The sequence below is a fragment of the Pinus tabuliformis genome, chromosome 9, assembly GCF_031772625.1.
Source record: "Pinus tabuliformis cultivar Carrire ecotype Pingquan chromosome 9, CPIR1, whole genome shotgun sequence".
Classification (NCBI taxonomy): domain Eukaryota; kingdom Viridiplantae; phylum Streptophyta; class Pinopsida; order Pinales; family Pinaceae; genus Pinus; species Pinus tabuliformis.
The window spans coordinates 475499383-475510913 of NC_142307.1; the positions used below are offsets into that span (position 1 = coordinate 475499383).

General features: G+C 38.5%; 1 protein-coding gene across 1 annotated transcript; it reads right to left on the bottom strand.

Annotated features, from left to right (window-relative positions):
- Positions 1–1143: 1143 nt before the first annotated feature.
- LOC149149274 (uncharacterized) lies at positions 1144–1683 on the bottom strand. Its single transcript, XM_089438201.1, has one exon. The coding sequence runs from the start codon at positions 1681–1683 to the stop codon at positions 1144–1146; it is 540 nt and encodes a 179-aa protein (XP_089294327.1).
- Between the last annotated feature and the right edge of the window lie 9848 nt (positions 1684–11531).

Here is an 11531-nt window from a genome sequence, read left to right on the forward strand (position 1 = left end):
AACTACTCCCTTGAGCATTTCTTGTGTGAGATAAAAGGGAACATACACTTTTTGACAAGAGTTTGATAAATCTATATTATATAAGAAAACCGAACAAGAATATGGAATTCATCCGCTTTCACACAATCCAAATGAAAATAAGAACCAATATGTGCTAGAAAAGAGGGAAGCAAAACAGGAAGAATATGCAATGTCGCTCACAGCAAGTAATCATTTGTTAGTTCATTAATAGAACAGAAGAAAACATAATTTACCATAACACCGATATTGAAGCAGCATTTCCACAAATAAATTTGTTGTAACACAAGTACTGAAAGACACAATTATGAAATAGTAGCTTCAGTAATATGATGTAGAGGATGGGAATTAAGCATATATACATAAATATTGGTAAAAATTCAATTATGGTATACATTACTGTCGATGTAGATAGGGAACAAAGAGGAAAGAACATACTTTCATAATAAGAAGTCTTTGAGTAAAAATGATAATGTAATAACACCGGAAAGTGATAACTATCTCCAATCCAGATTTACATAAATGTCTCTTCCTAGGTGAAAATTAAGATATACAGTACAATAACATAGAGATTGTGTTCATATGGATGAAGGAACGCTATAAGTACGAGCTTGAAAACAACATAAGAACAAAGAGTAACTAGAAGCGGACTAACAATAGAGAGATACAAAATGAATTACCCAGAGAATCTCCCTAACCCTTTTTAAATTAAATTCTCACGAAAATTGTGCACTAGGAAGTATTGCACGCTAACACTTAGGATTTCCACTGGGATGTCAAAAAGACTCGAATTATTTGGACACATTTAAAGATGTCTTTAGCTCAATTGTAAATTCCAAAAATATTTCCAATTTAACTGGATTGCAAATTCAAAAAATATTTCCAAATCCTATTAACCAGAACAAGTTAAAAAAGAACCAAGTTCAAAAAATTCTCTGTTTCTTGATTTATACATATTTGTTACATGAAAATCACTCTCACCATCGATTCCAAAAATATTTCCAATTTAACTGGATTGCAAATACCAAAAATATTTCCAAATCCTATTAACCAGAGCAAGTTCAAAAAATTCTTTGTTTCTTGATTTATACATATTTGTTACATGAAAATCACTATCACCATCGATCACACAGTCTCCAAAATAGTCTCCAACATGGGTTGAAAATGGAGTCGCCCTCTATCTGTTGAAACTAGATTATTAGGGTGCCTGGACAAACAACAAACAGAAGAAGAGTCGTACTCTGTTTCACTTTCATCTTGGCTCTGAATATTGAAAAAGGGCTGCACTTGAGCTTGGGCTTTAATGAACCCACGCGATAATCTTTTGCTCTGCCTCTTCTTCAGCGCTGACTCCCAAGCAGTTCTAATCTTGAAAAGAAGAGAAGCCTTGTCGGAGTCTGTTAACACAAACTGCAATTTCCGCTGAGGAAGAAGAAAGTAGAGCTGCCCAATCTGCAATCTATCATCGTGACACAGAACCTGGGAGATGTTTCGACCGGCATAAAGACCGTCTGAATCACAGATAAAGTGGCCCGGATATTCTTGCAGAATCTCTTTGCTTCTCACCATTTCAGAAAACTCCAAGATGCTCCCGTCCATCAATATGAGCTTTGCAGTAGCTGTTGGCACAGAAGAGATGGCATTTGAAGAAATGCAACTCCCCATATTTGGAATTTTGATAAATTTATCAGAAGCACTGTGAGAATGAGTACTGTAAACCTAGCAACCCATCGATCTATATATCGGATAAACCGGGATCGCTATATAAAGGCGGTCAAATCCAGAAAACTCAGCCCAAAGTCGTGGGAATCTTTAATAATGGCATGTGCGTTTTTCATTTTCCCCTTTTGTAACAGAATGGAAATACAGAGCCTTCATGCTCGAGACAGCGCGGGTCGGAGAGCGATTATGCATTGCAGCGCGTGGGTGACAATTCGAATTGGAACTGGAATAAGGGGCTCCCCGGAACAATATTTCGCGGCTGCAATAGCTCGTCCCCGATCAGAGTAGTCTGTCAGGGGCTGTGAGGCCCCATTGATCCGAATCCAATTTTTTGTCAGGCACTGGCAGGGAATGTCAGGATTGCCAGGGGAGGGTGGCGGAGAAGGAGGGTGGCGGAGAAGGAGGGTGGCGGAGCCAGGGGAGGGTGGCGGAGGGCGGAGACATTCCTGGTGGCCGGAATCTTTAATAATGGCGTGTGCGTTTTTCATTTTCCCCTTTTGTAACAGAATGGAAATATAGAGCCTTCATGCTCGAGATAGCGCGGGTCGGAGAGTGATTATGCATTGCAGCGCGCGGGTGACAATTCGAATTGGAACTGGAATAAGGAGCTCCCCGGAACAATACTTCGCAGCTGCGATAGCTCGTCCCCGATCGGAGTAGTCTGTTAGGGGACGTTAGGCCCCATTGATCCGAATCCGATTTTTTGTCAAGCCCTGGCAGGGAATGTCAGGATTGCCAGGGGAGGGTGGCGGAGCTAGGGGAGGGTGGCGGAGGGCGGAGACATTCCCGGTGGCCGGAGCCGGAAGATTTTCCGGCTGGTGACGGAAAACGGGCCATTCTACCACCTAGGTAGATTACTCCATTGCCAAAAACTCTGGTGGGAATATGAAAATGGGGATGATTCCAATCATTGGATCCACCATTGTGCTAGACTACCCTAACTGACCCAATCCGTGGATAGGTGGGGAGTCCCACCTGGGTCCCAATGATGATTCAACCTTCGAGCACCTCTAGAAAACCACGACCCCTATTGAACTATGCTCCCGACCATGGATGTATCCAAAAAACTAGTCATCCAAAAAGTGATGTATATATTGGGCATGGAAATTTATTGGGAATGAGACATATCGAATTTAAGGGAAACTTGAGGAAATGTGGTGTTTCACAAGTAAAAGAACTTTGGGTGTGAAATGTTCCAAAGAAAGAAAGCTTTGGAAAATGCAAAAAGGAAATTTTGGCCAAGTTTTCTAGAAAATTATAAGTTTTCGCTAGTCTTTCTTGTTGTGAAGAAAATATCTTTCAAAAGGCTAGACACAACAAATGAAAAAGAACTTTTTAGCCCATATGAAACATGAAAAGGAAGAAAGCTTTTGCAACATGTGATAATTTTTTTTTGTTAATTTATTTCAAAATTAATATAAAAGATTATATAAGGAAAAATATACTTTTAGTTTTCAGAATTACTTCCAATAGTTACTAGTGGGATGCATATTTTTCTTTTAAAATTAGGAAGGTTATGAGTTGAAATCTTTTTCTTACCCACTAATATATATTTTTAATCAATTTTTCCAAATATAAATCAATAATGAAAGGAAAAATTGAAGTTTATAAACAATGCACTTGTTTCTATTTTTTAAGTAATCAGATGTTTCCTTTTCTGATGAGATTTTCATTTTGGAGATTAAATGATAAAGAATAAGTGGAAAAGGATATTTCTTTTGGTCCCTTTATACCATGTTTGAAAATATGATCCCTCAATACCATGGTAAAATATTTACAAATAAATTTCAAGTAAAAATTTAATATGTACCATGGTACAATATTTACAAATAAATTTCAAGTCAAAAATTATTATGTTACAACATTGATAACATACATCATAGGTGAAATGGTAAGAACAAGATGACCAATCCCTAACATCATACTCCAATGTCAAGCAAAATAGTGTTATAAAATAGAAAATATTATACACCTCACAACAAAGTAATAATGTTATATAGGTTGACATATAAACCCTCGGATCTTAATAATTTCAAATCCAAGAGTATATATCCTAGCTTATAAAAAATTTATTACTTTGTTGCATGATCCATATTGATGGCCTTGTCATATAATCCTAGTTTGACTTTTGAGAACACAACTTGATGAAGGTAGTCCCAAGTGGTGTTTTGCATGGAACCATCTCTAACTAGTATTGTTCAAAACAATATATAGAAAATTGACCATTGAAATTCACATCTATTAGATAGTAAGTGATTAAATATTATACATTTTTAAGCCAAAATTTGAATTTAGAAGCAATTTCGTCTCATTCAATATTCATTGTCCCTTTTTAAAATCATAATATGTAATAAGAAACATGTCAGTGACCACACCAACAAATTGTTAAAACATGATGAGAATAATCAAAAGGTAAGGTGACAATGGATGATTTCGTTTGCATTAAGTTAGTGTACCATTCAAATCAATGGCCAATATGATCTCAATGACTGTCTGACATATTTGGATGATTGTGTTCAATGACCTTGAGGGCTTAATGAGACATATGAAGCACATGAGGGAAATTCCTCAGAAGGTAATTAGAAAAAAAATGCATAATGACCTTTTATATTTACTTTGGAAAAGTCATATAGAATGATGAGGAGGAGTTAAATAGCCATTGGTAGAATCAATAATTTTAGTTTGATTATATGGATTAAGGATATTACCTCCAATCATTTCATGTTTCTTTGAATCAACCTAAAACCTCTTAATAATAAAGATGGCATGTAATATTAAGTTTGTGAATCACATAGTAGTTAAATAAAAACCAGTTTCTTGAATATTAAATTATACAGTATACTTATTTAAAATATACCAAAAAAATTCATAAGCAAGACTTACAAAACTATTTGTTAAAATATTTATAGATTATTCTGTTGGCATTATGATTCAAGTGTTGTCCTTGATGGCAACTCACTCAGAGGTTGGTACAGGTGCTCAGAGGTTGGTACAGGTGATGGCAACTTAATCAGAAGACAGATCTTAGTACAGCATGCCAAGGAAGTTCATATACGCAGGTTCGTTAAGCCCAAGTCGCGTGTACACGCTAGTTGGCTTCATCAAAAGCGCGTGTATGTGGAAAAGTACCTTTGGTCCATGGTGGTTAGTCCTTGGAAGTTGTGCCTATGGTTTCGGACCATTGTGTCTCGACGGGCGTGTCGATTCCTAGTTTTGAAGTTGATGGTATTGTGTTACTATGGTTTTGGCTCTTGGTATTGAGCAAGGCCTAAGGCTATATAAGGAGAAGAAGATCATTAGGCAAAATTATCTTTCGACAAGGCTTGAATATCTAAGAGAGAAAGAGATCTGATATGCAGGGTCTGGGTTGCTTGATATGAGCTAAGGAGAAATCACATCGGATGATGGAAGACTAGATCTAAGGATAAATCGGGATCTAATGGTTTGAAATGCACTATTATGATATGGTTGATTATGCGTATTTCTAGATCTACATACTGTCGCAATATTATGTTCTGGGTCTAACTGATGTCTGGTACAGCTGCAAGTTGAGAGAATCTATTTTTAGATCTGTACGCAGGTTGGCTTAGGTAAAAGCGCGTGTATACGCGGGTTTCGCTCATTGAAGTAGCGTATATCTCTTAAAGCTTGATTTTTGGGTTTGCAGTTGGATCTGACTGTTATTGCAGAGTTCTGTAGACTGCTCTGTGTTCTGGTATCTGGTGATTGACAGGGTTCAGTGGTTCAGTGATTCAAAGTTTGATAATACTAGTATTGGTTGTTTTATGCTTCAATGATCTGTTGTGAAAGTTGAATGAATTGGGGTCTACAGATTGTAATGTTGTGCTTCAGGAATATCCAGTCTGAAAATGTATGAAAGGTGGTATCTGAAGGAAAGAAGATTGTAGGTCAACACCTACGTACTAGTATCTTGGCTAGTACAAGAGCAAAGGGGGTTGGAGCTCCCTTCCAAGGAAGTTTGGAGAACGAGAGAAGGTTGTAGCCTTCTGCAGGTTGTAGCCTGCGTACTGGTATAAGGCTGCACCAGTACAAAAGATTGTAAACTGAAGTTTCATATTAAAGAAAGATAGAGACAACTTGCAGCAGGTGGTTTTCACCCACATTGGGTTTCCACCTTATATCTTGGTGTTCATGTGTGTGGCTTTTGATCTGTTCTATTATACTGCACCTGTTTACTGTTAATGTGGTGAATAATGTCCTGATGAACTTAACTGAAGAATAAGCTAACTAAATTATGAGTTTTCTTCTTATACGCTGTTTTATTTAGTCACAGTAGCGTGTACACGCTGGTTCACTTAACTGAAGTAGCGTATATGTTTCTGAGCATTGAAAAAGTTTGATTGATCTGATAATACTGATTCACCCCCCCTCTCAGTATTATTTCCAACAATTGGTATCAGAGCAGGTCCTTCAGAGAAGCTTGATCGCTTGAAGGAAGATCATTCATCATGAGCAACTACGAGAAAGAAGCATCAATCAGGCCACCGATTTTTGATGGGACAAATTTCAATTATTGGAAGGTAAGAGTTACTGCATATCTTCAATCTCTTGGTACAGAAGTTTGGAACATTGTAGAAACAGGCTATGCTTTTCCTTCAGCTACTCCTACAGATCCAGCTGAGAAAAAGCAGTATGAAACAAATGCAAAAGCAGTCAGTACTCTATTAGGAAGTATATCCCAAACAGAATTCATGAAGGTCATGCACTTCAAATCAGCAAAAGAGATATGGGACAAAATGATCACTAGCTATGAAGGAGATGAACAGGTAAAGCAAGCTAAACTTCAAACTCTCAGGATTCAATATGAGACTCTCAAGATGTATAATGATGAAAGTGTGGCTAACTATTTTCTTCGGGTAGATGAGATTGTTAATTGTATGAAAAATTTGGGTGAAGAAATAAAAGAGACTATAGTAGTTCAAAAGATTCTAAGATCATTATCCCCCAAGTTTGAATCTAAAGTATCTGCAATAGAAGAAAAAGAAAATCTCCGTGTTCTCACTATGTCTCAGCTACATGGAATTCTAACTGCTTATGAAATGAGAAAGGGAGGTCCATCAGACAGAAGGGAAGTTGCTTTTAAGGCATCAGGAAAAGAAGATTACTATGAAGCAAGCCATGTTCCAGAAGAAGAGGAAGAAGAATCAAATTTTGTCAGAAATCTTCAAAGGGGTTCTGGAAGGTTCAGAGGTAAGCTACCTTTCAAATGCTTTTCTTGTGGAAGAGTAGGTCATTATGCTGCAAAATGTCCTTATAAGGATAAAGGAAAAGAACCTGCTAGATGGAACAAGAAACAAAGTGCAAATAAGAAAAGTTACTACACCCATGAAGATAGTGATGGCTTATCAAACAGTGATGAAGATGAACAAGGTAATAAATATAAGCTGTTAATGGCATTTGAAGATGATGATTATGAGGATGCTGTAGATGTGGATAATCTCTATAATGAAATTACTAGACTCAAGAGATGCATAGAAGAAAAGAATGTGATCATTGATACTTTGCAATTTCAAATTGATGAAAAGGAAAAACATCTTGAAAAACTAGAAGGAGAAATTGTTGGTCTCAGAAAAGAAATTGAGAAAACAAAAGCTATTAATCTTAAGTTTGTCAAAGGATCTGAAACTTTGGATGAGATTATCAATGTACAGCGGTCTCCTCTAAACAAGACAGGTTTGGGCTATAATGGAGAAACCTCTCAAGCATCCACCTCAAAAAGTTATCTTGATGCAGCAAGAAGAAATGAGCAGAAGAACAATGAAGATAATCAGGTAAAGCAGGGACGAATTACAAACAGAAACTATCAGGGACAATCCTTCTTAAGGGTGAACAAAAGCTACAACCAACCACAGGTAAAATCTTCTCAGTTTGGCTCAAGAATAGATGAAAATAGAAATTACAATCAGTTGGCTGGTAGATTCAATAACCGCAGAAGCTTCTTCAATGGACAATGCTTTTCTTGCCATAACTTTGGTCACAAAGCAGCTCAATGTGTTGCATATAAAACAATCATGACTAGGGAAGCTCAAAAACAAAGAAGTATGACAGGGATTACAAAAAGGACCTATAACAACTTTTCGGTTCTTGAAAATGAAGTTGAATGTTCTATTTGCAATAATTTTGGTCATAAAGACTCTGAATGCAGGAGCAGGTTTCAGGAGAAAAAGGAACAAGCCACGAGCACCAAAACATGGAGAATAAAGGAACCTCAAACAGAAAGATGTGGGATAGCATTTTATGCAGAAGGACAGGAAAATCTATGGTACATTGACAGTGGATGTTCGAAACATATGACAGGACACAAAATTAAGTGCCTCAAATCTGACAGAGGTGGGGAGTTCACCTCAAATGAATTTTTCGATTTCTGTGACGAACATGGGATAAGAAGAGAATTCTCTACAGCTAGAACTCCTCAGCAAAATGGGGTTGTGGAAAGAATGAACAGAACTATCCAACAAATGGCTCGTGCTATGCTCGATGAATCAGGTACTCCTGCAACCTTCTGGGGTGAAGCTGCACATGCTGCTGTTATTATTCTTAACAAAACAAATGTCCGAGTAAACAGCACTCAAACACCTCATGAGCTTTGGAGTGGTAAAACTCCTTCCGTGAAGCACTTCAAAATCTTTGGGAGCAAATGTTATATTAAGAATACTGATGAGCAACTTGGCAAACTTGAACCAAGAGAAGATGAGGGCATTCTTCTTGGTTATTCTCCACATAGCAAAGCATACAAGTGCTACAATAAAAGACTTGGCAGAATTGTTGACAGTATTGATATAGTGGTTGATGAGAAGGGATATATTCCTAGGCAAGTTCATCATGAAGACATTGAAGAAGATGAAGGTTACTCTCAAAGGCGAAATGATGAAGAAGAAGAACCTCAAGAAGAAGAAGAATCTCAAGAAGAACCAGAGGAGCAGACAAGAATAGAAGAGAAGACTCCATCCAGATATGTTCAAAAGAATCATCCAGAAACTCAGATTGTGGGGCAGAAAGAAGCAGGAGTACAAACAAGAAGGACACTTGCAGAAGCTTCAAGCTACTTGGCATTACTCTCCTCCACTGAACCACAAAATGTGAAAGAGGCATGCAAAGATGAATGTTGGGTCAAAGCAATGGATGAAGAACTTGAGCAAATCGAAAAGAACAACACTTGGGAATTAGTTCCTAGACCAAAAGATAAGAATGTAATAGGAACAAAATGGGTCTTCAAGAATAAATTAAATGAAAATGGAGAAGTAATTAGAAACAAGGCCAGACTTGTTTGTAAAGGGTATGCACAGCAAGAAGGAATAGATTTTGAAGAGACCTTTGCTCCTGTGGCAAGACTTGAGGCCATCCGAATGTTCCTTGCTCTCTCAAGCTTTCAAAACTTCAAGGTATTTCAAATGGACGTGAAATCAGCCTTCCTGAATGGAGACTTAGAAGAAGAAGTATATATTGAGCAGCCAGATGGCTTCATTCTTGGGAATGATCCAAACCTTGTATGCAGATTGAAAAAGGCACTCTATGGACTCAAACAAGCTCCAAGGGCTTGGTACTATCGGTTGGACAAATATCTTCACCAACAAGGCTTTTCAAAAGGATCAGCAGATAGCAATCTCTATATAAAAGTTGAAAATAACAAATTGCTAATTCTTGTTGTTTATGTAGATGATATTATTTTTGGCAGCAATGAAGAGACTATGAGTCAAAACTTTGCCTTGGTTATCCAGAAAGAATTCGAAATGTCACTTCTTGGAGAATTGACATATTTTCTTGGATTGCAAATCCAACAAAATGAAGGAGGTATCTTCTTGTCTCAAACCAAATACCTCAAGCAGATCTTGAAGAAGTATGGCATGGAAGAGTCAAAGCCAGTATGTACACCCATGGTTACAGGATGCAGTCTCAGTGCAAATGATGAATCAACAGCAGTTCACCAACCCACTTATAGATCCATGATTGGGAGTTTGCTTTATTTGACAGGTACTCGACCAGATATTACACATGCAGTAGGAATGGTTGGAAGATTTCAAGCCAACCCAAAGGAAACTCATCTTCAGGCAGTCAAAAGAATCTTCAAATATCTTCAAGGGACCCAAAACTATGGCTTATGGTATCCTAGAAATACAGATCTCACTCTTCATGCTTACACAGATGCAGATTGGGCTGGAAGTGTGGATGATAGGAAAAGCACAAGTGGTGGTGCTTTCTTCATGGGTTCCAGATTAGTATCTTGGTTCAACAAGAAACAGAGTTCGATTGCCTTATCTACAGCTGAAGCAGAATATGTGGCTGCGGCATCTTGTTGCACACAACTTCTTTGGATGATGCAGACCTTGCAGGACTTTCAAATCACTTGCACTCCACCAGTTTCTATCTTATGTGATAATACTAGTGCAATCAGCATTTCAAAGAATCCAGTCATGCACTCAAAGACCAAGCACATACCAATCAAGTACCATTTTCTCCGGGAACAAGTGCTTGAGCAGAAGGTCAAGTTGGAGTATGTTCCTTCTAAGGAACAAGTTGCTGATATTCTCACAAAACCACTGCCCAGGGAAACTTTTGAATATCTCAGACAAAAGCTGGGAGTAGTTGATGCTTCATCCTGCTGTTGAAGCTTGTCTGTTCTACAGAAAAGTTGGTATACGCAAGTTACGAAAGGTATATACGCGTATACACGCGGATTTATGCTGGGAAAGTCGCGTGTATGGTGTACGCTTGTTGCGGAGATTATATCCGCGTCCATACGCTGTTTCATGCAGGAGAAATCGCGTATATGAAGTTCTGAACAGCAAGGGCAAACTCTGGAGTTCTGAACAGCAATGGGTATGTTAGAATTCTTCAGGCACAGTTTCAGGGGGTGCAGCAGGCACAGGTTCAGGGGGAGCAGCTTAAAAGTCTCATAAAGCATTGTTGGCATTCAGATGTTTTGGTTGTTGATTTCAGGAAAAGGAGCTCAGAAAGAAATCCTGGTTGCTGATCTAAAAAGATGTTTATAATATGCTGCTGATGACTTTCATAAGTCTTGGTCTAGATCTGTTGTCTCTATGTCATGTATCTCTCTTGTGATATCTCTTTTATGGTGTCAAGGTCATGTAACGGCCTATGTTGGTTTCCCCACTATGCCTGGGATGAATGCTGTAATATAATTGGTTGTTTCTGATATGTCCCCTCTTGGTAGGGAGTATGGATGTAAGTATTGAGTCTTTTGGTGATAGGAAGGTCCCTTATGTGTATAAGTCTTGGTTCTTGTTGAAGAACATCTTTTGCAGATCTGGCCTACTGTCAGGGGGAGCATGAGTCAGCACAGCCAAGCAGAGGTATCAGCATGTCCTCAGGGGGAGCACAGCCCTTTGCCCTTGATGTCAAAGGGGGAGAGTGACTTGGTGTGGTGGTTGCCATCAAGTCCAAAGGGGGAGATTGTTGGCATTATGATTCAAGTGTTGTCCTTGATGGCAACTCACTCAGAGGTTGGTACAGGTGCTCAGAGGTTGGTACAGGTGATGGCAACTTAATCAGAAGACAGATCTTAGTACAGCATGCCAAGGAAGTTCATATACGCAGGTTCGTTAAGCCCAAGTCGCGTGTACACGCTAGTTGGATTCATCAAAAGCGCGTGTATGTGGAAAAGTACCTTTGGTCCATGGCGGTTAGTCCTTGGAAGTTGTGCCTATGGTTTCGGACCATTGTGTCTCGACGGGCGTGTCGATTCCTAGTTTTGAAGTTGATGGTATTGTGTTACTATGGTTTTGGCTCTTGGTATTGAGCAAGGCCTAAGG

Excerpts from the sequence above, each read along its gene's own strand:
- LOC149149274 (XM_089438201.1), bottom strand. The coding sequence starts at position 1,683 with ATGGGGAGTTGCATTTCTTCAAATGCCATCTCTTCTGTGCCAACAGCT.